The sequence below is a fragment of the Salmo salar genome, chromosome ssa10, assembly GCF_905237065.1.
Source record: "Salmo salar chromosome ssa10, Ssal_v3.1, whole genome shotgun sequence".
NCBI classification, from domain to species: domain Eukaryota; kingdom Metazoa; phylum Chordata; class Actinopteri; order Salmoniformes; family Salmonidae; genus Salmo; species Salmo salar.
The window spans coordinates 26,435,386-26,459,604 of record NC_059451.1 but is presented as its reverse complement, the minus strand read 5'-3'; the positions used below and the strand labels follow the sequence as shown (position 1 = coordinate 26,459,604).

General features: G+C 42.8%; 1 protein-coding gene across 3 annotated transcripts in view; it reads left to right on the top strand.

The window, feature by feature from the left end:
• The window catches only part of bcar3 (BCAR3 adaptor protein, NSP family member), an 89,275-nt gene that overhangs the window by 47,691 nt on the left and 17,365 nt on the right, over window positions 1-24,219 (top strand). The window contains exon 1 of one of the 3 annotated variants that reach the window (XM_014216611.2): window positions 4,424-4,855. The exons of the other annotated variants lie outside the window; for them this stretch is intronic. Coding sequence (XP_014072086.2) covers window positions 4,772-4,855 — 84 coding nt within the window. The 5' untranslated portion in view covers window positions 4,424-4,771. Of the gene's footprint in view, window positions 1-4,423; window positions 4,856-24,219 lie in introns of those variants that run through there. 3 annotated transcript variants of the gene reach the window in all.

The following is a 24,219-nucleotide window of genomic DNA, read 5'->3' as shown; positions in this document are numbered from 1 at the left end:
CTGCTGTGTGTGGGGCCTTCACTGCTGAACTGTACTGTCTGACCCAGGCCTTACATAACACCCATGATACTGTATCCACTGTTACTGTAAGCTTCACACAGCCCCTCAACACAGCCCATCCAGGTGTGTTTGTTTTTCCACTCAGCCGGGCCTTCAATGAATATGCTATTGAAGCAACAATGAATGTTTGCCACACATGAACAGGAAACATTAAAGGCAGATGTGCTAAAGTCATTTCCTGTGGGTAGGGGGCCTGTGTGTGAACACGAAGCTGGTCAGAGTAATGCCCAATGACCACAATCCTACTGCAACCAACCACTGGTATAGTGGTTTAGATGGGTGGACTAGAGGGACAACAGATAGACCAGGACTGGTCTGAGAATGACTGAATGTAGCCACAGTGTGGGTAGAAACTGTTGCGTGTGAAAGTCTTGTTGTTTTGCCTCTGATTTGACATGGCTACAATCTTCAAAGCCAATCTAGAAGGCGGGAGAGGGGAAATTGTTGAAGAAGGACTCAACGCCTAAAATACCCTCTTTTTCTGGGTGGAGCCCAACTTCTTCCTCTGGGAGTATGTGGTGTTTATGAGAAACGGGTTTTAAATCATGGTTATGTAATGAGCCTCACATTGATTAGAGTGAGACTAACTGTCAGAGTGACTCACAGATACAGTCACAAAGACAACATGGTGGCAGATGAGGATAGAGACCAGGATGAGAGACACCTGCGACTCCAGTAGACTCCTCAGTGAAACACTAGAGTGTAGAAGAGAGAGGGGGTACAGAGTGAGAGACCGATAGAGAGTGAGATAGAGAGAGGAAGAACAGGAGGACAACAAAGACAGGATGGAGAACATCAGGCCTAGTGGATTGTCTGGTTAAAAGTTTGGTGAAAAACAAAAAGAAATCCCCTTGGTTGAGGACTTTTTAAAAAAATCCCATAAATTCTCCACGTTGATTCAACATCATCAGATTGAATTTAGGGGTTGAAATGACGTGGAAACAACGTTGATGCAACTGGTTTTTGCCCAGTGGTAGCTAACCACTCATGAAAGCGCTTTAAAGGGAACAATGGCTCTCTATGCCACATGAGAGATCTCCAGCCCTCGCTTAACACCAGATGAAGACCCTTTGGCCCTCCATGTGGCCTGCACAGCACAGCACAGCATAGCCCGCAGAAATACACACACAGAAATATACACACAGAAATATACACACAGAAATAAATACACTCTATTTGTGGCGGGCAGGGTGAGAGCTGGGTTAGAGAGATACAAAAATTGCCAGAACTATAAAGACATTATAAGTTTGGATTTATGACAATACTTCTAAATAGGAACAGGACAGCGGATAGCTTCTCTGGACCTTTCATCTGTAGGATTAGGTCATTCAGAAAATTGCTGCAGATTATGAGTTGCTCATCTCACCCAACTCTCCAAGCCCCACTCATACATAATGTACATGGTGTGGCTAGAATATGCAGTACAGGTGTGAGTGAGTTGGACACAGACTGTATGGCTGTCAGCTGCTCCCTGTTGAAGGCAGATGCTAGCAGGGTTATGAGGATGGGATCCATAAAACCCAAGTACCAGTGACCCCCTCAGGACAGTTGTCTTCTCTACCTCAGCCAAACAGTTGTCCTTCATCTCTCCCTGTTGTTCCTATCTACAGTATCCATTGTACCTGTATCCTAGACGAGTTAGAACTGAGGTATGCCCTTCAGCATGGTCATAGTGCACAATCTATTCTACCACACTGAAGAGAAATGGCACTCTCTAGTGGTTTGACTTAAGTACTACAGTATAATTTATGCAGCCGAACAGCTGAACAGACATGAACATCCACTGATAATACTAGTAAATCTCTTGCTAATCTGTTGTTATCCTATTCTTTTCAGGAGTTGAATTAAAATACGTGCCAATATGCTTTCCATATTGTATTTTTATTATCCATTGAAGTTTTCCAAAAGTCTAAAAGGACAGACATTACACACTGTTCCTAGATCTTTTATCTAGAAATGACCCAGAGAAAAAACATGATGTTATATGTGATATATCAATGTAGCACACGTGGCACTGGTCAATTATGCTCTGTGGTTCTGTGCCAGCATTAGTGGTGTGTGTCTCACGTTTCATCACAGTGTTGTCATCATCAGTGTCACACTGTGTAGAGGAAGCCAGCCTGCCTTACCTAATGTATTTTTCTACATTTTATGAGTGATTTGGGTGCAACAGAATGGAACCCAGCATTTATTAATGGCTCTTGGGTAATTACACCCCCCAGGTAGTAGACCTCCTGGCCCTTCCCCTATCCCACTGCCATTGCCCCCAACTGATTTGGTGGAGTTGGTGGTTGAGTTTTTGTTCTAAAGGTGTTGCAATAGGTTTGTTTTTTTACACCAATTGGTCTTTTGACCAATCACTTCAGATCAGAAGACCAATTAGTGAAAAAAATATCAGAATTGGGCTGCCTGTCTAAATGCAGCCAGAGGCCCACTTAACAGATTATTCACTTTGCATAGTTTAAGATTGGCCAGTTTATAAGTGCAGAGGAGACTTTTTCTACCATTTATTTGTATTGGCTGAATCACATTCACAGATTGCTCCCCTTTTTAAGAAAGCACCTGCAAATAGCTGAGCTGTGCATTGCAGTCATTCATTCTCACAACTCTGCATCGTTAGTCAGCCAGTTCTCTCTCTCCCTCTCCTATAGTTTAATCATATCTCTGATTCATAGGGCTGAAGCAAGCCAGTCCTGTGAGGCTGTATTTGCTGAAGTAAAGCAGATTTCTAACGTATATATGGCTTTTTTTCCACCTTCCTGTAACGGGTCGTAAGTTTCCTTGAAGTTACAGTATTTCAACTGACAAGTGAATTAAGGAGGATTTTACACACACAATAGGATGTCTGCTGATGGCATGGTATTGGAGGAAGAGAAAGAGCTAAACAGCCCATCATCATCCATCCAACCAAACATTCCCAGAACAGCTGAGAGCCCAACGTGATGCTAATGAAATGGGGATGGAAATTCCTGTAGTTGTTGGAGTGCTTGGTATTCCACTCTGTTGGTATTACTGGGGAGATGGACAAAAAGTGGTCGTGTGTGGCTCAGTTGGTAAGAGTGTTATCAACGCCAAGGTCATGGGTTCAATCCCTTCAGGGATCACACATACATCATGAGGAAAATTATGCATGCACTGCACTGTAAGAAACGTGGATAAAAGTGCCTGCGAAGTGGCATTGCTTTGAATGAAGACATGTCTTTTGGTCATGCTCTGTTATACTCCAACCATCTTGGCGGTGTGCGAGGTGTAACTGCTTTGGAGCTGTCAAAACGGTGAGCAGATGCTCTTGATCATTGTCATGAAGCCACAACAGTCCCATTTGCGTTACAAGTTCAGAACAGGAAAGTTTAGGCTTTATAGAAATAATTATGCTCAAATTTAAAGTCATTGAACGAAATAATGAGGATTTCTATCAGCCTAATCAAGGTGTAGATTACATCTCACATTCCAGGGTTCAAACTTGTAAAGAAGGCTGCATGGGATTTCTCTTAATGTGACTGTGCAGCCAATGGCAATGTCCGCTTTCGGTGTAATACCAGGAGCCACTTGTGGATTTGACAGCTCTAAAGCAGTTCCACCTCAGACACCGCCAAAACAACCTCTATGTGGATGATAAAACCGATCTGATTGAATAGAGTCTTCAGAAACCAGATTATTTCCTTATTTGTCTCTTCAACAACACAGGTTATGTCCGACCAGACTGATTTAAATCTTAGTTTTATATCACTTTTATTCTCAACTGCAGATATTTTCACCTATTTGACCTGAATTTTGTTGCATTACACACATCTGTCTTCCTTTGTAGAGGGTTTCCTATTTTTCTGAGATGAACAGAACAGATGCATCTTTTAATTGAAAACAAATCAAAATACCTCCACAGTTTAAAGCACCAGTATGTTAAAAGAGCAGAAGAGGCCCATAGAATGTGTGTGGTGATGGTGTGTTAATCAGAGCAGCACTGTTGGTAGGGTAGGGGGCTTCAGAAGAACACGCAGCAGCTTCTCTCTCTCTATCTCTCTCTCTTTTGATCCTTTTACCCCCCTCTCTCTGATGGTGTGTTAATCAGAGCATCACTGTTGGTAGGGTAGGGGACTTCAGAAGAACACACAGCAGCTTCTCTCTCTCTCCCTCTCTTTCTCTCTCTCTCTCTCCCGCTTTTGACCTCCCCTCTCCCCCTCCCCCTCCCCATCTCTCTCTCTCTCGCTCTCTCACTTTCTACCTTCCCCCTCCCCCTCCCCATCTCTCTCTCTCTCTTTCTCTCTCTCGCTCTCTCTCTCTCCCTCTCGCTTTCTACCTTCCCCCCCTTTCTCTCCCTCTCCTCTAAACTCAGCCAGTGGTGAGAGGGGGTTGCTGGGGTTAGTCTTAGTAGAGCCAGAGGCAGTAGAGGTAGAGGTAGTGCCCTCCCAGCTGGCTAAGATTTCATTTGCGGGAGAGCAAAATCACATGGGGATTCCAAAGCTCCATACATGGAGCTCCGGGACTGAGTGAAGCAGCATGGTGTGGTGTGTTCACTGTGTAGCGCACAGAGAACAGAACTGCTTCGACTGAAAAAGAGAGAGACTAGAGAGAGAGAGAGAGAGAGAGAGAGACACAGAGTGAGCTGCTACCATGTTCACACCCCTGGTGCGACAGAAGTGAATGCTAACTGAGAATCTCTGTGATTTTTGTGGGGTGGCTTTTACTGTGAGTTAAGTGAGAGGGGTGAGAGATGTCGGAGAGATGCAATGTTCTGAGGACCTTAACAGCAGCCCTGTGCTGCTTTTACCAGAAGAGCTCCGTCATCGGGGCCAAGGTGAGTGACAGACAGACAGACAGACAGGCATGCATTGTGTCACCTGTTCACACAGTAGCATTCACATTATAACATAATCAGTGTATTGCATGTTTTAAAACCAGGTAATCTGAACGGCATGCACTGTATTTCCTGTAATTATTTCTGTACTTTAGTGAAAGGAAAAGGTTCTGATTCGTCCCCTGTAATCTTACTCTTAAAAGCTTTGTTTTGGGCTAACAGGCTTATCCGATGGTAATTTAAATGAATCATCAGTTGCTCCTTTAAAAGGAGGCTTTATCCTTGATCCCTTACTTTAGCCTGGGTATTTGGATGTGATGAATGTGTCCTCTGTGGACTGTGGGAGTGCTTAATAAGGGGGGGCTTTCGTGTATTAACTGGTCCATGTGGATTGTTTCTCTGATGTGGGATGGAGAGGACTTTTACTTTCTTTTTGTGTTTTTCTATGCTCTGTGCTGCCTGGCCCATATGTCTGAGTCAAAGCTTTAAATAGCCCAGTCAGTGGGTGCTTGTTGGTTTTATTGTCCCAACCAAGACATGCTGTTTAGATATATGACTGTTTTCATTATAGTAAGTGAAGACGTCCGCCAGACACCTCACTCCATGTGGCGACTTTCTGGAGCTGGAGAGTGATGCTAAGTGTGTTTGTGATTCGTTATTGTGTGTGTGTGTGTGTGTGTGTGTGTCTGTGTGTGTGTGTGTGTGTGTGTGTGACTGTGCCCTTGCACTCAAATAAATGTGTGTGATCTCATCTGTAAAACTCAGTGTATTTGAGTTAGCATTAATTCACATTCCATGATTGTGTTTTTTTCAACCTGGACTCAGGAATAGAGGTAACATAGTAAATATAAATATGTCTCCCTCCATTTAGTATGATAGGTTACGTTGCGTATGGTATATATTAATTTGTGGATGTCCATCATCCATTTCGTATGGTATGTTATGAATTACAATTTGTATGATATGTTACGAATTGCAATTCATATGATATATTACGAATTACAATTTGTACAATATGTTATGAATTCCAATTTGTTGTAGCTAGCGTTTGCTAGGTTAAGGTTAGGGGTTACGGTTTAGCTAACATGCTAAATAGTTGCAAAGTTGCTAATGAGCTAAAATGCTAAAGTTGTCCGTGATGAGATTCGAACACACATTTGGGTCCTGACCAACCTCCCTCCTTTCGTTTTTGCCTTAAGTAACCTTCTATCTTATTTTACCATACCAAATGTAACATATCATACTAATATGAGTGTCACAGATTTACATTTACTATGTTACGTCTTTGAGGTTAGGCTGGGTTTTTGAAACGCTCTTTTCACTTTCCTTTGTGCAAAGTAGGACTTGTTTTTACTCTGTCTCACTGAAGTGTTCTGCCCTTTATGTCATCGGAGGGAATTGTTGCAGTGACATTAAGTGAATTGATGGTGAGACTTGAAATAGTGAGGCCCTATATCTGTCCCAACCGTGTTTATGGAAGTGACATGGGCCTGTAACTCCAGAAGGGCTAGGGGGTCATGAGATGGACCAAAATTCTGACATTATTAATAGCCATTATCAGTTATGATAATTATTCTTGGCTGGCTGAACCCCCTGTACAACCTCCTGTACAGTACAATACTTACAGAGACACTCTGTAATAGATGTATCCTTTGTACATGCACATGTACAATATTTAATACAAGTGGGTTGTAATAGCTGCAACAGCTAAACTGCATATGAGTGAAAAGCTTGTAGATTGAAGTGACGTTTCCCTGGAGGTCTACTGTCCCAAAGCTCATCAGTGTTAGCCACAGGGAGATCAGTCCCAGGCCCATCATCATCATCGTCTACGGTCTCTCACACTCATCTATCAGCAGGAGGTAGGGCTATTGATCTCTCTCTCGCTCTCTCCATCTCTCTCTCTCTCTTTTCTTCTGTGAACCTCTCTCATCATCACCCATAGTGGAGAATGGCATGTTTCGTACAAGTCTATGATCCATCTGACTCTATCATCTTAAGGGGAGATATTTCCCCCCAAAATAGCCCACACTTTGTGGTTCCTCGCGTCTGGCCCGTTGAACCCAAATGACCCTAGAGAGTCCGGGAAGTCTGCTAGCTAAGACATGGGCTCTGTTTTGTTTGGCCCAGGCTTAAAATAGCTCTAGGGGTTGTTCGGACAGGCTGGTTCGGAACAGGCTGGTCTGTGTGTAGGGGTCGGAGGAGGGGGTCACGAGGGGAATACAGTGGGCAGTGTTGGGGCTCTGGGCTCTGGTGCATGGGGTCATTGAAGAGGGAGAGAGAGAGAGACAGAGGGAGAATTACACAGGGGCCTGTGCTATGTGAGAGGATATAGGCCAAGCTACTGTAACTACTGAAAGACACCTCACTCATTTCCTCTCCATGAAAACAACACCCAACTGCAGCTTTAGACTTAGCACTATTAAAGGACCCAGGCAGCTCAGCAGCACAGCTGGGAGTGGAGTGCAGCCATGTAGAGCGAAGGATCTGTATGCTGAGGGTGCAAACCCCACACATACTCTGGAAGGCAGGGTGTAGATAAACAGGCTTGCTGACTTACATCACAAACCTCTATTAACACCCTATACTGATGCAATATGCACTGCCCCATTATCACACACACACACGTTATGTTCTTCTATCCTCGTAGGGACCTACAATTTATTTTCATTCAAAATCCTATTTTCCCTAACCCTAACCTTAACTCGTAACCCTAACCCTAACCTTAGCTCGTAACCCTAACCCTAACCTTAACTCGTAACCCTAACCATATACCTAACTCTTAACCCTAAACCAATCACTAGCCCCTTACCCTAACCATGACCCTAACTGTAACCCTAACCTTAAACCAAACTCCTAAACTTAAAATAGCTTTTGTCCTCAGGGGGATGTGGGAAATGTCCCCACGAGAGAGAATTTCCCTTTTTTACTATCTTTGTGGGGACTTTTGGGGATTGTAGGTCCACACAAGGATAAAGGATAGAAGAACCAACCAACCAACCAACCAACACACACACACACACACACACACACACACACACACACACACACACACACACACACACACACACACACACACACACACACACACACACACACACACACACACACACAGTCAAAGCTCTCCACACAGAGGTTTGAAGCTGTGTAGAACAGCATGGGAGTGAGGTGCAGAGTGTCATCATATCAGCCCCCTGACAGAAGCAGTCCTAATTGACAGGAGATCTGAGGTACTCAAACAGCATGGCTGAAGCCCGTCCATCACTATTAGTACCTAACGTCGTTACAGACAGGTGTGTGTCTGTTCTCTGACACCTTACTCTCTCGCTTCAATTAAGCCTGCTGCTGTCTGACCAACAATCCCTATCATCTCAATCTTGTTATTTCTCTATTTTCCTGTTTATCTTTCTTTCTTTCTCTTGTTCTCTTTCTTTCTATCCCTTAAGTCTTTTTCCGTTTTGTACTCCTCAGCTCCCTCTGTTTCAGGCAGGGAGCCTCCAGCCCCTCCGTACCCTGGGGTTAAACCCAACCCAAGCCTGTTCTCTCTGTAGTTCAACTGCTCTGCACTTGAGGAAACATTAAAGATGACCGCCCCGGGTCTCCAGTGATCTGGCCCAGCTGCCTTGGGTTCCTCCCCAGGATGCCAGCGCTGGGCTGGGGCCTGAGTGGAGCCCTGAGTGGTGCGCTATGCGGAAGTGCGGCGGAGTTAAGAGAAAAGCCCCAGGAAGGTGCTGATTTAACACAGCTAAGGTGGACTCAAAAGCCCACATTATTCTACTCTATCTAAACAATGAGGTCTTACAAATGGCCAAAAAACTCTGTGAAGGAAGCTTTAATCTTTTAGACCGTGACAAGTTAGACAAAGTACCACCGATCAGAACCACGCAGCTTCGGAGAAATGTGAGCATCAAGGATGAGTTCAAAGCAGCTCAGGGCCTCTTCCATATCCATCACTTCCCATACTTTCCTGAGTGGATTTGTCCTGCTACTGGGCATCATATTACCAATATGTTGATGTGGATGGACAGGGCTATGGAGCCATGGAGCCCAGTAGTCGTAAACAGGAGAGGGGATAATGGAGGGTCCGTGGACTGCAGTAGGTCTCCTGAGGGGCCTCAGACAGAGATAGGATGCCCTGATGGACCTATCAGTTTACCCCTACACAGGAAGGGTGAGCCCACGCATCAAATCACAGATGAGTGATAGAAAGGCCATGAAAGACCACTAACTACCCCTTATCTTCCTTAACCTCTGGGACTGATGGTGTCCTCCTCTCCTCTCCCCTGTCCATCCCCTCTTCCCCACAGAAAACTCAGTAATCCCTCTCGGTATTGATGTTCTGAGGGAACATTCTGGCTGTCACATTTATGTGATTAGGCCACAGGTATCATAGGTCCAATATTCTTAAATAGGTATTCCTTTTGTCCAGATGGGATAGGGCAGTGTGCAGTGCGATGGCGATTGCACATCCGTGGATCTATTGGGGCGGTATGCGAATTGCAGTGGGTCTAGGGTGTCGGGTAAGTTGGCGGTGATATTATCCTTAACTAGCCTCTCAAAGCACTTTATGATGACAGAGGTGAGTGCTACAGGGTGATAGTCATTTAGTTCAGTTACCTTCACTTTCTTGGGTACAGGAACAGCTTCCAGCCAGCTGGTTTGCGCATGCTCTGAGGACACGACTAGGGATGCCGTCTGGGCCCGGCAGCCTTGCGAGGGTTAACACGCTTAAATGTCTTATCACGTCGGTATTTCTGTCTGCAATAAAGCCCTTTTGTGGGGAAAAAAATACTCATTCTGATTGGCTGGCCTGGCTCACAAGTGGGTGAGCCTATGCCCTCCCAGGCCCACCCATGGCTGCACCGCTGCCCAGTCATGTGAAATCCATAGATTGGGGCCTAATTTATTTATTTCAATTGACTGATTTCCTTATAGGAACTGTAACTTAATAAAATAGTTAAAATTGTCACATGTTGCGTTTGTATTTTTCTTCAGTATATATTCTATTTTATTCTGAGAAATCATTCTTACTCACAGAGATTAATATGGGGCAAGGTCATGGCGGTTCATAATCATAATCTTAAAGACAAAGCTCAGAGGTCCATAGTAAGCCAGAACCCGGTTAAAACCAGGGGTTGGAAGTGGTTCAGGGAACAGAACCCAAAACCAGAAAATAACAAACATTTTCAAGGAATAGAACGAGAACTGGGAACAAAAGTGATCTATAGAGTTCCAGAACAGAACGGTTATTTAAAAGCATGGGAACCGGTTAATAACGTTCTTTAATGTTCAGGGCATTTTTTCCCAGTCCCACAAAAAAACGCAACAAAGCGCCTATGCAAAGCCCTCCCTATGTCAATCAGAAACTTTTATCAGCATCTGCCTGCCAGCTGAAAATCTTTGCCAGGTGTGTATGTGTAGGCTACCAGCCCGTTCCCCTCCGAAGCATAGCTGTAACCTACTCAAATAAAATTGTATTTGTCACATGCTTCATACACAACAGGTGTAGACTAACAATGCAATGCTTACTAAAAGGCCCTTCCCTTCCCAATGCAGAGAGAAAGGAAATAGAGAAATAATAGAAAAGTAGAGCACTTAATAATAAAAGTAATAATAAATACCCAATGAGTAATGATAACTTGGCTACATACACAGGATACCAGTATCAAGTCCCTGTGCAGGGGTACAAGGTAATTGAGGTAGATATGTACATATAACTAGGAATAAAGTGACAGATAATAAACAGTAGCAGCAGCGTATGTAAAGAGCAAAAAAAGTTAGTGCAAAAAAGGTCAATGCAGGTGGCTTTTTGGTTAACTATTTAACTAACTATTTAGCAGTCATATGGCTTGGGGGTAGAAGATGATCAGGGCCCTGTTGGTTTCAGACTTCGGTACCGCTTGCTGTGCGGTAACAGAGAGAACACTCTATGACTTGGGTGGCTGGAGTCTTTTTAGGGTCTTTGTCTGAAATCGCCTGGTACGGAGGTCCTGGATTGTAGGGAGCTTGGCCCCAGTGATGTACTGGGCTGTACGCACTACCCTCTATAGCGCCTTGCAGTCAGATGCCAAGCAGCTTCCATACCAAGAGGTTATGCAGCCAGTCAAGATGCTCTTAATGGTGCAGCTGTATAACTTTTTAAGGATCTGGGGGCCCATGCCAAATCTTTTCAGTCTCCTGAGGGGGAAGAGGCGTTGTCATGCCCTCTTCACGACTGTGTGTGTGGACCATGATAGATCCTTAGTGATGTGGACACAGAGAAACTTGAAGCTCTTGACCCACTCCACTGCAGCCCAGTTAATGTATTTGGTATTTGGTCTTTTATTAGGATCCCCATTATCTGTTGCAAAAGCAGCAGCTACTCTTCCTGGGGTCCACACAAAACACGAAACACAATACAGAATGACATAATACAGAACATCAATAGACAAGAACAGCTCAAAGACAGAACTACATAAAACATTTTTTTTAAATGCACACGTAGCCTACATATCAATGCATACACACAAACTATCTAGGTCAAATTGGGGAGAGGCGTTGTGCCTCGAGGTATTGCTTTACCTGTTTTTTGAAACCAGGTTTGCTGTTTATTTGAGCAATATGAGATGGAAGGAAGTTCCATGCAATTAGGGCTATATATAATACTGTATGCTTTCTTGAATTTGTTCTGGATTTGGGGACTGTGAAAATACCCCTGGTGGCATGTCTAGTGTGAATGGGGATCTGTGCTCTGCCCTTTGTTTCCTGTTGTTCTCGATCAGCTCCTTTGTCTTGCTGATGTTGAGGGAGAGGTTGTTGTTCTGGAATCACACTGCTAGGTCTCTGACCTTCTCCCTATAGTCTCACTGCCGTCTGTGTTCAGGCCTACCACCGGTGTGCCGTCAGCAAACTTAATGATGGTGTTGGAGTCGTGCGCGGTCCCGCAGTCGTAGGTGACTAGGGACAACAGGAGGGGACTAAGCACGCACCTCTGAGGAACCTCCGTGTTGAGGGTCAGTGTGGTGGATGTGTTGTTGCCTACCCTCACCACCTGGCGGCAGCCCGTCAGGAATTCCAGGATCTAGTTGCAGAGGGAGGTGTTCAGTCCCAGGGTCTTTATCTTAGTAATGAGCTTGGTGTTGAAAGCAGAGTTGTAGTCAATGAACAGCATTCTCACATAGGTGTTCCTCTTGTCGAGGTGGGAAAGGACAGTGTGCAATAGAGATTGTGTTATGTGTGGAACTGTCGGGGTGGTATGCAAATTGGAGTGGGTCCAGGGTGTCTGGGATAATGGTGTTGATGTGAGCCATGACCAACCTTTCAAAGCCTTTCATGGCTACAGATGAGTCATTTAGACAGGTTACCTTGGCGTTCTTGGGCACAGGGACTATGGTGGTCTGCTTGAAACATATAGGTATTACAGACTGGGTCAGGGAGAGGTTGAAAATGTCAGTGAAGACACTTGCAAGCTGGTCAGCACATGCTCTGAGTACGCATCCTGGTAATCCGTCTGTCCGTGCAGCCTTGTGAATGTTAACTTGTTTAAAGGTCTTACTCACACCAGCTATGGCAAGCGTGATCACACAGTCGTCCGGAACAGCTGGTGCTCTCATGCATGATTCAGTGCTGCTTGCCTTGAAGTGAGAGTAGAAGGCATTTAGCTTGTCTGGTAGGCTTACGTCACTAGGCAGCTGTGGCTGGCTCAGTGTGGTTGTTGCCTGTAATCCATGGCTTCTGATTGGGATATATATGTATGGTTACTGTGGGGACGATGTCATCGATGCACTTATTAACTTCTCTAGGGTAGGGGGCAGTATTTTGACGTCCGGATGAAAGGTGTGCCCAAATTAAACTGCCTGCTACTCAGGCTCAGAAGGTAGGATATGCATATTATTAGTAGATTTGGATAGAAAACCCTCTGAAGTTTCTAAAACTGTTTGAATGATGTCTCTGAGTATAACAGAACTCATATGGCAGACAAAAACCTGAGAAAAATCCAACCAGTAAGTGTGGAAATTTGAGGTTTGTAGTTTTTCAAGTGATTCCCAATCCAGTATACAGTGACTTAGGGTTCATTTTGCACTTCCTAAGGCTTCCACTAAATGTCAACAGTCTTTAGAATGTTGTTTCATGCTTCTACTGTGAATATGGAGCGAACAACAGGGCCTGGAAGTTGATGAGTGAGAAAATGACATGAGCTCAGAGGCGCATGCTCACGTGAGAGTTAGCTGTGTTCCTTTTCTTTTCTGAAGACATTGGAATTGTCCAGTTGGAACATTACTGAAGATTTATGTTAAAAACACCCTAAAGATTGATGCTATACATCGTTTGACATATTTATACGAACGTAAATATAACTTTTTTTGACTTTTCGTCGTGACATTTGCGCGCGCTTCCTGCATTTGGAGTATTGGACTGAACGTGCGAACAAAAGGAGGTATTTGGACATAAATGATGGACTTTATCGAACAAAACAAACATTTATTGTGGACCTGGGATTCCTGGGAGTGCATTCTGATAAGATCATCAAAGGTAAGTGAATATTTATAATATTATTTCTGAGTTTTGTTGACTCCACAAAATGGTGGGTTTGGTTTCGTGTCTGAACGCTGTACTCAGATTATTGCAAAATTTGCTTTCGCCGTAAAGCTTTTTTGATATCTGACACAGCGGTTGCATTAAGGAGAAGTGTATCTATAATTCTTTAAATAACTGTTGAATATTTTATCAACGTTTATGATGAGTATTTCTGTAAATTGATGTGCTCATTCACCGAGGCAAAACATTTCTGAACATTACACGCCAATGTAAAATGGGGTTTTTGGATATAAATATGAACTTCATTGAGCAAAATATACATGTATTGTGTAACATGAAGTCCTATGAGTGCCATCTGATGAAGATCATCAAAGGTTAGTGATTAATTTTAGCTGTATTTCTGGTTTTTGTGACGCCTCTCCTTGCTTGGAAAATGGCTTTGTGTTTGTTCTTGTTTAGGTGCTGTCCTAACATAATCTAATGTTATGCTTTTGCCGTAAAGCCTTTTTGAAATCGGACAATGTGGTTGGATTAACGAGAAGTGTATCTTTAAAATGGGATATAATAGTTGTATGTTTGAGAAATTTGAATTATGAGATTTTTGTTGTTTTGAACGCTAGCGTCCCACATACCCCAGAGAGGTTAATGAAGCTGGTGACTGATTTAGTAAATTCCTTAATGCTATCAGATGAATCCCGAAACATATTCCAGTCTGTGCTAGCGGAACAGTCCTGTAGCTTAGCATCCGCTTCATTGGATCACTTCCGCATTGGACGCGTCACTGATACTTCCTGTTTGAGTTTTTGCTTGTAAGCAGGAATCAGGAGGATAGAGTTATGGTCAGATTTACCAAATAGCGGGCAAGGGAGAGCTTTGTATGCATTTCTGTGTGTGGAGTAAAGATTATTTAGTTTTTAGTTGCACAGGTGTCATGCTGGTAGAAATTAGATAAGATGGATTTCAGTTTCCCTGCATTAAAATCACAGGCCTCTGGATGAGCATGCTCTTTATTTAGTTATGGTGTATACAGCTCATTTAGTGAGGTCTTAGTGCCAACATTGGTTTATGGTTGTAAATAGACTAAAATATACTCTAAAGTAAACTCTCTTGGTAAATAGTATGGTCTACATCAGTGGTTCCCAAAGTTTGTATAGTCCCATACCCCTTCAAACATTCACCCTCCAGCTGCGTACCCCTCTAGCACCATGGTCAGCGCACTCTCAAATGTTGTTTTTTGCCATCATTGTAAGCCTGCCACGATACATTTATTAAACATAAGAATGAGTGTGAGTTTGTGTCACAACCCGACTTGTGGGAAGTGGCAAAGAGCTCTTATAGGACCACGTTACAAATAATAATATAATAATAATCAATACTTTTGCTCTTTATTTAACCATCTTACATATAAAACCTTATTTGTTCTTCAAAAATGGTGAATAACTCACTACAGGTTAATGAGAAGGGTGTGCTTGAAAGGATGCAATGTTGTGTTGTATTGGAGAGAGTCTCAGTCTTAAACCATTTTCCACACACAGTCTGTGCCTGTATTTACTTTTCATGCTAGTGAGGGCTGAGAATCCACTCTCACATACGTACGTGGTTGCAAAGGGCATCAGTGTCTTAACTGCGCAATTTGCCAAGGCAGGATACTCTGAGCGCAGCCCAATCCAGAAATCTGGCAGTAGCTTCTGATTAAATACAATTTTCACAGAACCGCTTGTTGCAATTTCGATGAGGCTCTCTTGTTCAGATATCATTAAGTAGACTGGAGGCAAGGCATGAAAGGGTTATAACGAATCCAGTTGTTTGTGTCATCCGTTTCGGGAAAGTACCTGCGTAATTGCGCACCCAACTCACTCAGGTGCTTCACTATATCACATTTGACATTGTCTGTCAGCTTGAGTTCATTTGTACACAAAAAAAATCATACAATGATGGAAAGACCTGTGCGTTGTTGTTGTTAATGCAGATAGAGAAGAGCTCCAACTTCTTAATCGTAGCCTCAATAGCCTCAATTTTGTCCCGCACAATGAATATAGTTGCGGAGAGTCCCTGTAATCCTAGATTTAGATCATTCAGGTGAGAATAAACATCACCCAGATAGGCCAGTCATGTGAGAAACTCATCATCACGCCAGCGGTCAGACAAGTGAAAATTATGGTCAATAAAGAAAACTTTAAGCTCGTCTCTCAATTCCAAAAAAACGTGTCAATACTTTGCCCCTTGATAACCAGCAGACTTCTGTATGTTGTAAAAGCGTTACATGGTCACTGCCCATATTATTGCATAGTGCAGAAAATACACAAGAGTTCAGGGGCATTGCTTTAACAAAGTTAACCATTTTCACTATAGTGTCCAAAACGTCTTTCAAGCCGTCAGGCATTCCATTGGCAGCAAGAGTTTCTCGGTGGATGTTGCAGTGTACCCAAGGGGTGTCGGGAACAACTGCTTGCACGCGCGTTACCACTTCCCTATGTCTCCTTGTCATGGCTTTTCAGCCATCAGTACAGATACCAATATGAGCAGCAGCTACTTTTGGCTACTTAAGGACCGTTAGTGGAATTCCCGCAAGAGAGTAACAGTTAATGTGATTGGATGTTAATTATTTGACTAGGCTACCTGTATTTGACATTGTGTTGTTATTTCACTGAACACTAGATTTTATTTTTGGCAGTGAAACGAGGCTACTCAGGCAAGAAAAAAACCTCACCCAAATGTATAGCTGGTCCAACATTAAGCCAACTCTAAAGTTTAAAGACATTCAAAGTTCCTCCATAGAAGCCACTCCTCCGTAGGTATAATTCCGTGGGCCTAATTCAGATAATGCATGTCATCACAAGATGCCCAGCGCTTCAAGCAAAGCCTCTTCTTCCACCCTCTCTTACTCATCTTGCACCCTACACTTGTCTTTCCATCACACATGTAAACAACTCACTGAGCTGTAGCCTGCCAGCTCCATAGCAAGCTGCTATATCCGCACTGCATGATTGGTGAAGTAATTCAATGTCGAGCAAAATGTAAACAAATATATGATTTCAGAGATTTAAAAAAGAACAGAAAGGAACAATTTAAACCAGTACTTTTTGGGGTATTTGAACCAGTTCAGAACTTTATTTTCTGGTCGGAACAGTGGAACGGAACAAAAAAAAAGTATGGTTCTGTTCAGAACAAAATTATTGGAAAATAATTTTGGTTCCAACCCCTGGTTAAAACCCAGAGAGATTTACTTCTAACGAACCACTGCAGTTAGCATCATCTGGAGCAAGAGCTGGAGGGGCCAGCTCTCTGAGGAGAACCCACTAAACACATCCCCATTTCCTCAAGTCATTAAATCACACAATGAACCTGAACCATGTCCAGTAACTCACAGCCATGCCCTCAAAACAAACAAATAACTGTGTCCCATTTTCATCTGGAAGGATGGCACTTCTGCAACTATCCCACTGTGTTTGGCTCTGTACCCTTCTGGAGGTTGTGTCTTTTAGCTAGCAATCCGGATGAAGATGACAGTGACACCACTTAATTGTTTTAGGGAATGGCAGCAGGGTAATGTGATGAAGCCCAGCCAGAGATATGCACTCGATGCACTCATGATTGAGAGTCCGCCTAACATGGATGGGTGCTTTCCAAGATGATGACATGGACAGTAAAGAGAAGGTCTTTAAAAAGCCACCCCATGATCAGTCATGCAAATGTGTGAACATTCAGGCATAGGGGAGAGGGAGTGAGTTGAGCCAAAGGGGTAAGTTGAGCTGCCATTGTTTCTAGGAAACCATACACAAAATGTATCATTTGACCAAATATTTAGGAAGAGATCATCATTTCGTGTAGTCTGTGAAGGAATAAACCACATGGAGAAAGTGGTAAGCAAGTTAGGGTAAAAAAAGAAGATAATTCACTAAGTCAAATGAATTTGTGTTAGAGGTTTCATGATGCTTGTATCTAAACCACAGTAGATCATTTTACGATTGTTCCATACATCAGTTGGTGTCTCGATAAGCTTCAATATGAGCTCCTAAACCTAGCATGAAAGTGCATCCTTGTATCTGTGTGGGCTAATATAAACTCAGCAAAAAAAGAAACGTCCTCTCACTGTCAACTGCGTTTATTTTCAGCAAACTTAACATGTGTAAATATTTGTATGAACATAACAAGATTTAACAACTGAGACAAACTGAACAAGTTCCACAGACATGTGACTAACAGAAATGGAATAATGTAGTTACCCTGATGGAGGGATTAACTATGTTCATCGTATCATCAGGCTCCTCAGGAGTAATTATACCAGAGCTATTTTTAAACTCAGGTTAAGAGTTGATTTCCTCAATGGACAGCTATGTGAACCAGGGCCTGCTGTAATTCTTCAACATCGTAAAGTGGTTCCTCAGTGCTGTTGAAAAGCCACGAGATGCCAAGAAAATCTACTTCAGTTGCAGTGGAGGCTGCTGAGGGGAGGACAGCTTATAATAATGTCTGGAATGGAGCGAATAGTATGGCATCAAACACATGGAAACCATGTGGTTGATGTAGTCGATACCATTCCACTGATTCCGCTCAAGCCATTACCACGAGCCCGTTCTCCCCAATTAAGATGCCACCAACCTCCTGTGTTCAGTTGGCGTCAAGTTCCCCATACCGCTATAAAACGGCCTTAATTCAACTGGGCTAAGTGTTGAGGAGAGGGAGAGAAGGAGCTCTGTGAGTGTGAATGGAGGTTGAAGGTCTTTGGTAGTATTATGCAATGAATTGAAAAAGCAAAGACAGACAGCTCCTGGAATGATACTTTTCCCAGGCTGCTGTGTTGGTATGGAGTGTCTGGTCACTGTAATTGTGTGGCTTAAGGGTGTTGGCTGGGTCTATAGACTGTTGACAACATGGAGAGAGTATGCTTGCCTGCCCTGCCTCGGCCCATCCTTCAGTACAATGCCAGTGCCCTCAGTGGTTATTTCAGTCTGTGCTCCCCTGCTTGGGCCTGGGATTGTAAGCCTCTATATATACATGACATGTATAAATACCCAGATGGAAGGATGAGAACTTTTCCATACAGGGCAAAACTTTCACCGCATTATGAGTTATAGCTACTTCATTTTTTTTATTTCAGTGAAATTGTTTAGGATTTACATTACATCATTGACATAGTGGCCATAGGCTATGTTTGCTTCCTTTTCTGTGGTATTGCAGGGCCATGTGGTGCTGTGGTATTGCAGGGCCATGTGGTGCTGTGGTATTGCAGGGCCATGTGGTGCTGTGGTATTGCAGGGCCATGTGGTGCTGTGGTATTCTATGTAGTATTGCATTCAACACTATTCAGGCCTGTCCAGATGAAAGATATTTGAAGCAGTAGACTGACTGTTTTTTAGGGAGTCCATTTTTTATTATACTCTTCATTACTTAGTTCAACGACTGACCCGTTTTATCATCTGGGGGTACACACCAAAGCATGCCAGAGTCTTTATCACAACGACACAGGACAGTTCTGACACATATATGGGACTGGGTCATGTGACAAACACATGTTGATGCCTCAAAGCCTGTGACAGAGGCTAATGCTCGAGCCATAGATATGATTCTGGTTGGTTGTTCAGGGCAGTAAAATACCATACTATATACGCGGGCATTAGTCTCAAGGTGCAGGGCTGAGTGCCGGGCAGGTAGCTGGCTAGGGATGGCTGTTCAAAAGTCTGATGGTGTTAGAAGTTTTTTCTCAGTGTTCTCGGTCCTGGATCTGATGCACCTGTACTGTCTCTGCCTGCTAGATGGTAGCAGAGTGAACAGACTGTTGCTTGGGTGGCTGCGGTCCTTAATTATCTTCTTGGCCTTCCTTTGACAACGAGTGTTGTAGATGTCCTGGAGGGCAGGCAGCGTGCCCCCGGTGATGTATTGGACTGACCGCACCATCCTCTGGAGGGCCATGCGCAGGATGGGCTATGTTATTTTCTAAATGTAATCATTATAGTTAACAGTCTCCTGTCCAAAATTGTAATCAGTAATTTAACTTTTGGATTATCAAACTCAGTAACGTAATCTGATTACATTCAGTTACTTTTAGATTACTTTCCCCGTAAAGGGCATTAGAAGAAGACAAAAATGTATATTATAAATTTAACGAAATCTATTGCAGGATAAATCAATGTTAGAGTTTACTTGGCTGGCCATAAATGGATGTTGCATTTTACTTTATAGGTTGGTTATGTAGGTTTCTTCTAACCCATTGCTATATGTTTACCTTTAAAAAAAGGTCTGTCAGATTTCCAGTCATTCCAATTCATTGAATACCCCTTGAACTTCAAAAATAGGAAATATGGAAATGTAGATTAGCCAAATTGTTTTACCTGAGCATAACACACAAACGAAGTACTTACTACTCTGTTGTTTATTTTGTTGTCATGGAGGACTAATTGGGTTAATTGCTTCGAGTTGAAAAATAATGTTGCTCACATGGAATGGTGTGCTTTGAGCACTACCAAAACGTGTTATTTGCATGTGAAAAATGTATGCCATATGCTGCATTTGCTATAAGCCTATTGTTTACGTTTTTGTTGGTGACACTTTGATATCTCTATAACTTGCAGCTGTTTAAGTCTATCAAAAGTGTGTGAGTTTGAGCATGTGTCTGCTAGGCCTATTGACGTAAAAAAAAGATTGATAGGCAGCTTAAACTTATTCAATTCCACCATTATTGGTTTAAAATATACATATACATTTGTGAACAGCCATCCACAACAACTACAATATGTAAGGCGCAAATACCTAAATGAGAGAGCAGTAGTGTGAGTCACATCAATGCGCTATGTAGATATCAATAATAATATCGCCCCGTAGGCTAGACTACCGCTGTCGTCCTTACCTCTAGGCGTTTATTCAAGTTGGATAATCTTTGGATACCGACATTAGTCACACCATTGGAAGACATAGCCTGGTCTCTAGCCTACAAAAGCCCATTCATGCTCTTTTCCCGCAATCCATCAAAATCATATTGTGTGTCATCATAGTGGTCGGTGACTTCTGATCAGACTTGCTCAGGCGAAGAAAACGTAAACTTGCGCCTTTTTTCAAAGCTGATTTGAATGTCATTGAGAAAAAAAGGTGTCAAATAATTTTTCCGCAAAAATCCTTTCTGAATTTAAAGGTAATCATCTAGTTTTTAAAGTATCTGTAATTTAATTACAATCTTTTTGTAGGTAACGTAACAGATTACAGTTTTTTTGTAATCCATTACATGTAATCTGTTACAGATTAGTTTTTTTGTAATCCATTACATGTAATCTGTTACTCCCAAACCCTGGCCATGCTATTGAGGGTGGCACAGTTGCCGTACCAAACTGTAATGCTGCCCGACAGAATGTTTGCTCTCAATGGTGCATCCATAGACGTTTACGAGGCCCCGTCATTGTGGATGGGGTAGTGCTCCCTCTTCTGTCTTCTGCAGTCCACGATCAGCTCCTTAGTTTTTTTTACGCTGAAAGAGAGGCCATTTCCTGGCACCTCTCCGCCACGGCTCTAACCTCCTCCGTGTAGGCTGTCTCATCATTGTCAGGCCTACCACTGTCGTGTCGTCAGCAAACTTGATGACTGAGTTATAGTCTTGCGTATCCATGCAGTCATGGGTGAAAAGGGAGTACAGGAGGGGCTGTGCACAGGGGAGTACAGGGGGGCCCCCATGTTGAGGATCAGCGTGGCGGAGGTGTTGCTGCCTACCCTCACCACCTGGGGTCAGCCCGTCAGGAAGTCTAGGACCCAGTTGCACAGAGTTCAGACCCAGGACCCTGAACTTAGTGACAAGCTAGGAGGGCACTATGGTGTTGAAAGCAGAGCTGTAGTCGATGAACAGCATTCTCACATAGGTTTTCCTCTTGTCCAGGTGGGATAGGGCGGTGTACAGTGCAATGGCGTTTGCGTCATCGGTGGATCTGTTGAGGTGGTATGCATATTATAGTGGATCTGGTGTGTCGGGAAAGGTGGAGGTGATATGGTCCTTGACTATACCTCTCAAAGCACTTCATGATGACAGAGGTGAGTGCTACGGGGTGATAGTCATTTAGTTCAGTTACCTTAACTTGCTTGGATACAGGAACAATGGTGAACATCTTGAAGCAAGTGGGTACAACATGCTGGGACAATCCAGCCAGCTGGTCTGCGCATGCACTGAGGACGCGGTTTTGGATGCCGTCTGGGCTGGCAGCCTTGCGAGGGTTAACGCCCTTGAAAGGCAGGACGCAGGTAGCAAGTAACCGAAAGGTCACTGGTTCGAATACCCGAGCAGACAAGGTGAAAAATCTGTCTGTGCAAGGCACTTTAATCTAATTTGCTCCAGGCGCGCCATGCTACTATGGCTGACCCTGTAAAACAAGACATTTCACTGCACTTATCTGGTGTATGTGATTATAAAATGTCTTATTTTTTTGTATTATAGTCATGTTGGCTATATAGATTGGGAGCCCACAGGCCTCGTGAGCAACGATGGCCCCAGACGGCAGCTCTGTGTTTATTTGCCAACTTTCCGAACGGCTATATCGGTCTGCTAATAACAGACTAGTAAAGGCCCAGTGCACTACTTTTGTGAAGATTTTTTTGTCAATAATTTTTTTTTTTTTTACATGTATACAGTACCAGTCAGGAGATTGGACACACCTACTCATTCCAGGGTTTTTCTTTATTTTTACTATTTTCTACATTGTAGAATAATAGCGAAGACATCAAAACTATGAAATAACACATGGATTTATGTAGTAACCAAAAAAGTGTTAAAGAAAACAAAATATATTTGAGATTTTTCAAAGTAGCCACCCTTTGCCTTGATGACCGCTTTGCACACTCTTGGCATTCTCTCAACCAACTTCATGAGGTAGTCACCTGGAATGCATTTCAATGAATTTCTTAGAGATGAAATCCCGTTAACGGGATCGATTTGACAAGAGCCAGTGAAAGTGCAGGGCGCCAAATTCAAACAATAGAAATCTCATAATTAAAATTCCTGAAACATACAAGTATTATACACCATTTTAAAGATAAACTTCTTGTTAATCCAACCACAGTGTTCGATTTCAAAAAGGCTTTACGGTGAAAGCAAACCATGCGATTATGTTAGGTCAGCGCCTAGTCACAAAAAAACATACACCATTTTCCAGCCAAAGAGAGGAGTCACAAAAAGCGGAATAGAGATAAAATGAATCACTAACCTTTAATGATCTTCATCAGATGGCACTCATAGGACTTCATGTTACACAATACATGTATGTTTTGTTCAATAAAGTTCATATTTATATAAAAAATCTCAGTTTACATTGGCATGTTATGTTCAGTGATGTTTTGCCTCTAAAAAACATCCAGTGATTTTGCAGAGAGCCACATCAATTTACAGAAATACTCATCATAAACGTTGATGAAAGATAAAAGTGTTAAGGCATATAATTAAAGATTTACTTCTCCTTAATGCAACCGCTGTGTCAGATTTCAAAAAAGATTTACGGTGAAAGCACACCATGCAATAATCTGAGTACAGCGCTCAGCCACCAAAACAAGCCATACAGATACCCACCATGTCGTGGAGTCAACAGAAGTCAGAAATAGCATTATAAATATTCACTTACCTTTGATGATCTTCATCGGAATGTACTAACAGGAATCCCAGTTCCACAATAAATGTTTGTTTTGTTCGATAAAGTCCATCATTTATGTCCAAATACCTCCTTTTTGTTCGCACATTTAGTTGACTATTCCAAATGCACAAGGCGCGGCCACCAAGTCCAGACGAAAAGTAAAAAAAGTTCCATTACAGTTAGTAGAAACATGTCAAACAATGTATAGAATCAATCTTTATGATGTTTTTATCATAAATCTTCAATAATATTCCATGGAAGGGAACTGAGCTCGTGCTCACGGCTGTGCGTGTGACTAAACTCAAGGCTTTCTGCCAGACCACTGGTTCAAACAGCTCTTATTCGCTCCCCTTTTACAATCGAAGCCTGAAACAATGTTCTAAAGACTGTTGACATCTAGTGGAAGCCTTAGGAAGTGCAGTATGACCCTACAGACACTGTATATTGGATAGGCAATCACTACAAACCTCAGATTTCCCACTTCCTGGTTGGATTTTTCTCAGGTTTCTGCCTGCCATATGAGTTCTGTTATACTCACAGACATCATTCAAACAGTTTTAGAAACTTCAGAGTGTTTTCTATCCAACTATACTAATCGTATGCATATCTTAGCTTCTGGGCCTGAGTAGCAGGCAGTTTACTCTGGGCACGCTTTTCATCCGAACGTGAAAATACTGCCCCTCAGCCCAGAGAGGTTAACAGGTGCACCTTGTTAAAAGTTAATTTGTGTAATTTCTTTCCTTCTTAATGCGTTTGAGCCAATCAGTTGTGTTTTGACAATGTATGGGTGGTACACAGAAGATGGTATTTTACGAAATAGGGCTAAGTCCATATTATGGCAAGAATGGCTCAAATAAGCAAAGAGAAACGACAGTCCATCATTACTTTAAGACATGAAGGTCTGTCAATCTGGAAACAATTTCAAAAACTTTGAAAGTTGATTCAAGGGCAGTCGCAAAAACCATTAAGCGCTATGATGAAACTGGCTCTCATGAGGACTGCCACAGGAAAGGAAGACCCAGAGTTACCTCTGCTGCAGAAGATAAGTTCATTAGAGTTAACAGCCTCAGAAATTGCAGCCCAAATAAATGCTTCACAGAGTTCAAGTAACAGACACATCTCAACATCAACTGTTCAGAGGAGACTGCGTGAATCAGGCCTTCATGGTCAAATTACTGCAAAGAAACCCCTACTAAAGGACACCAATAAGAAGAAGAGACTTGATTGGGGCAAGAAACACGAGCAATG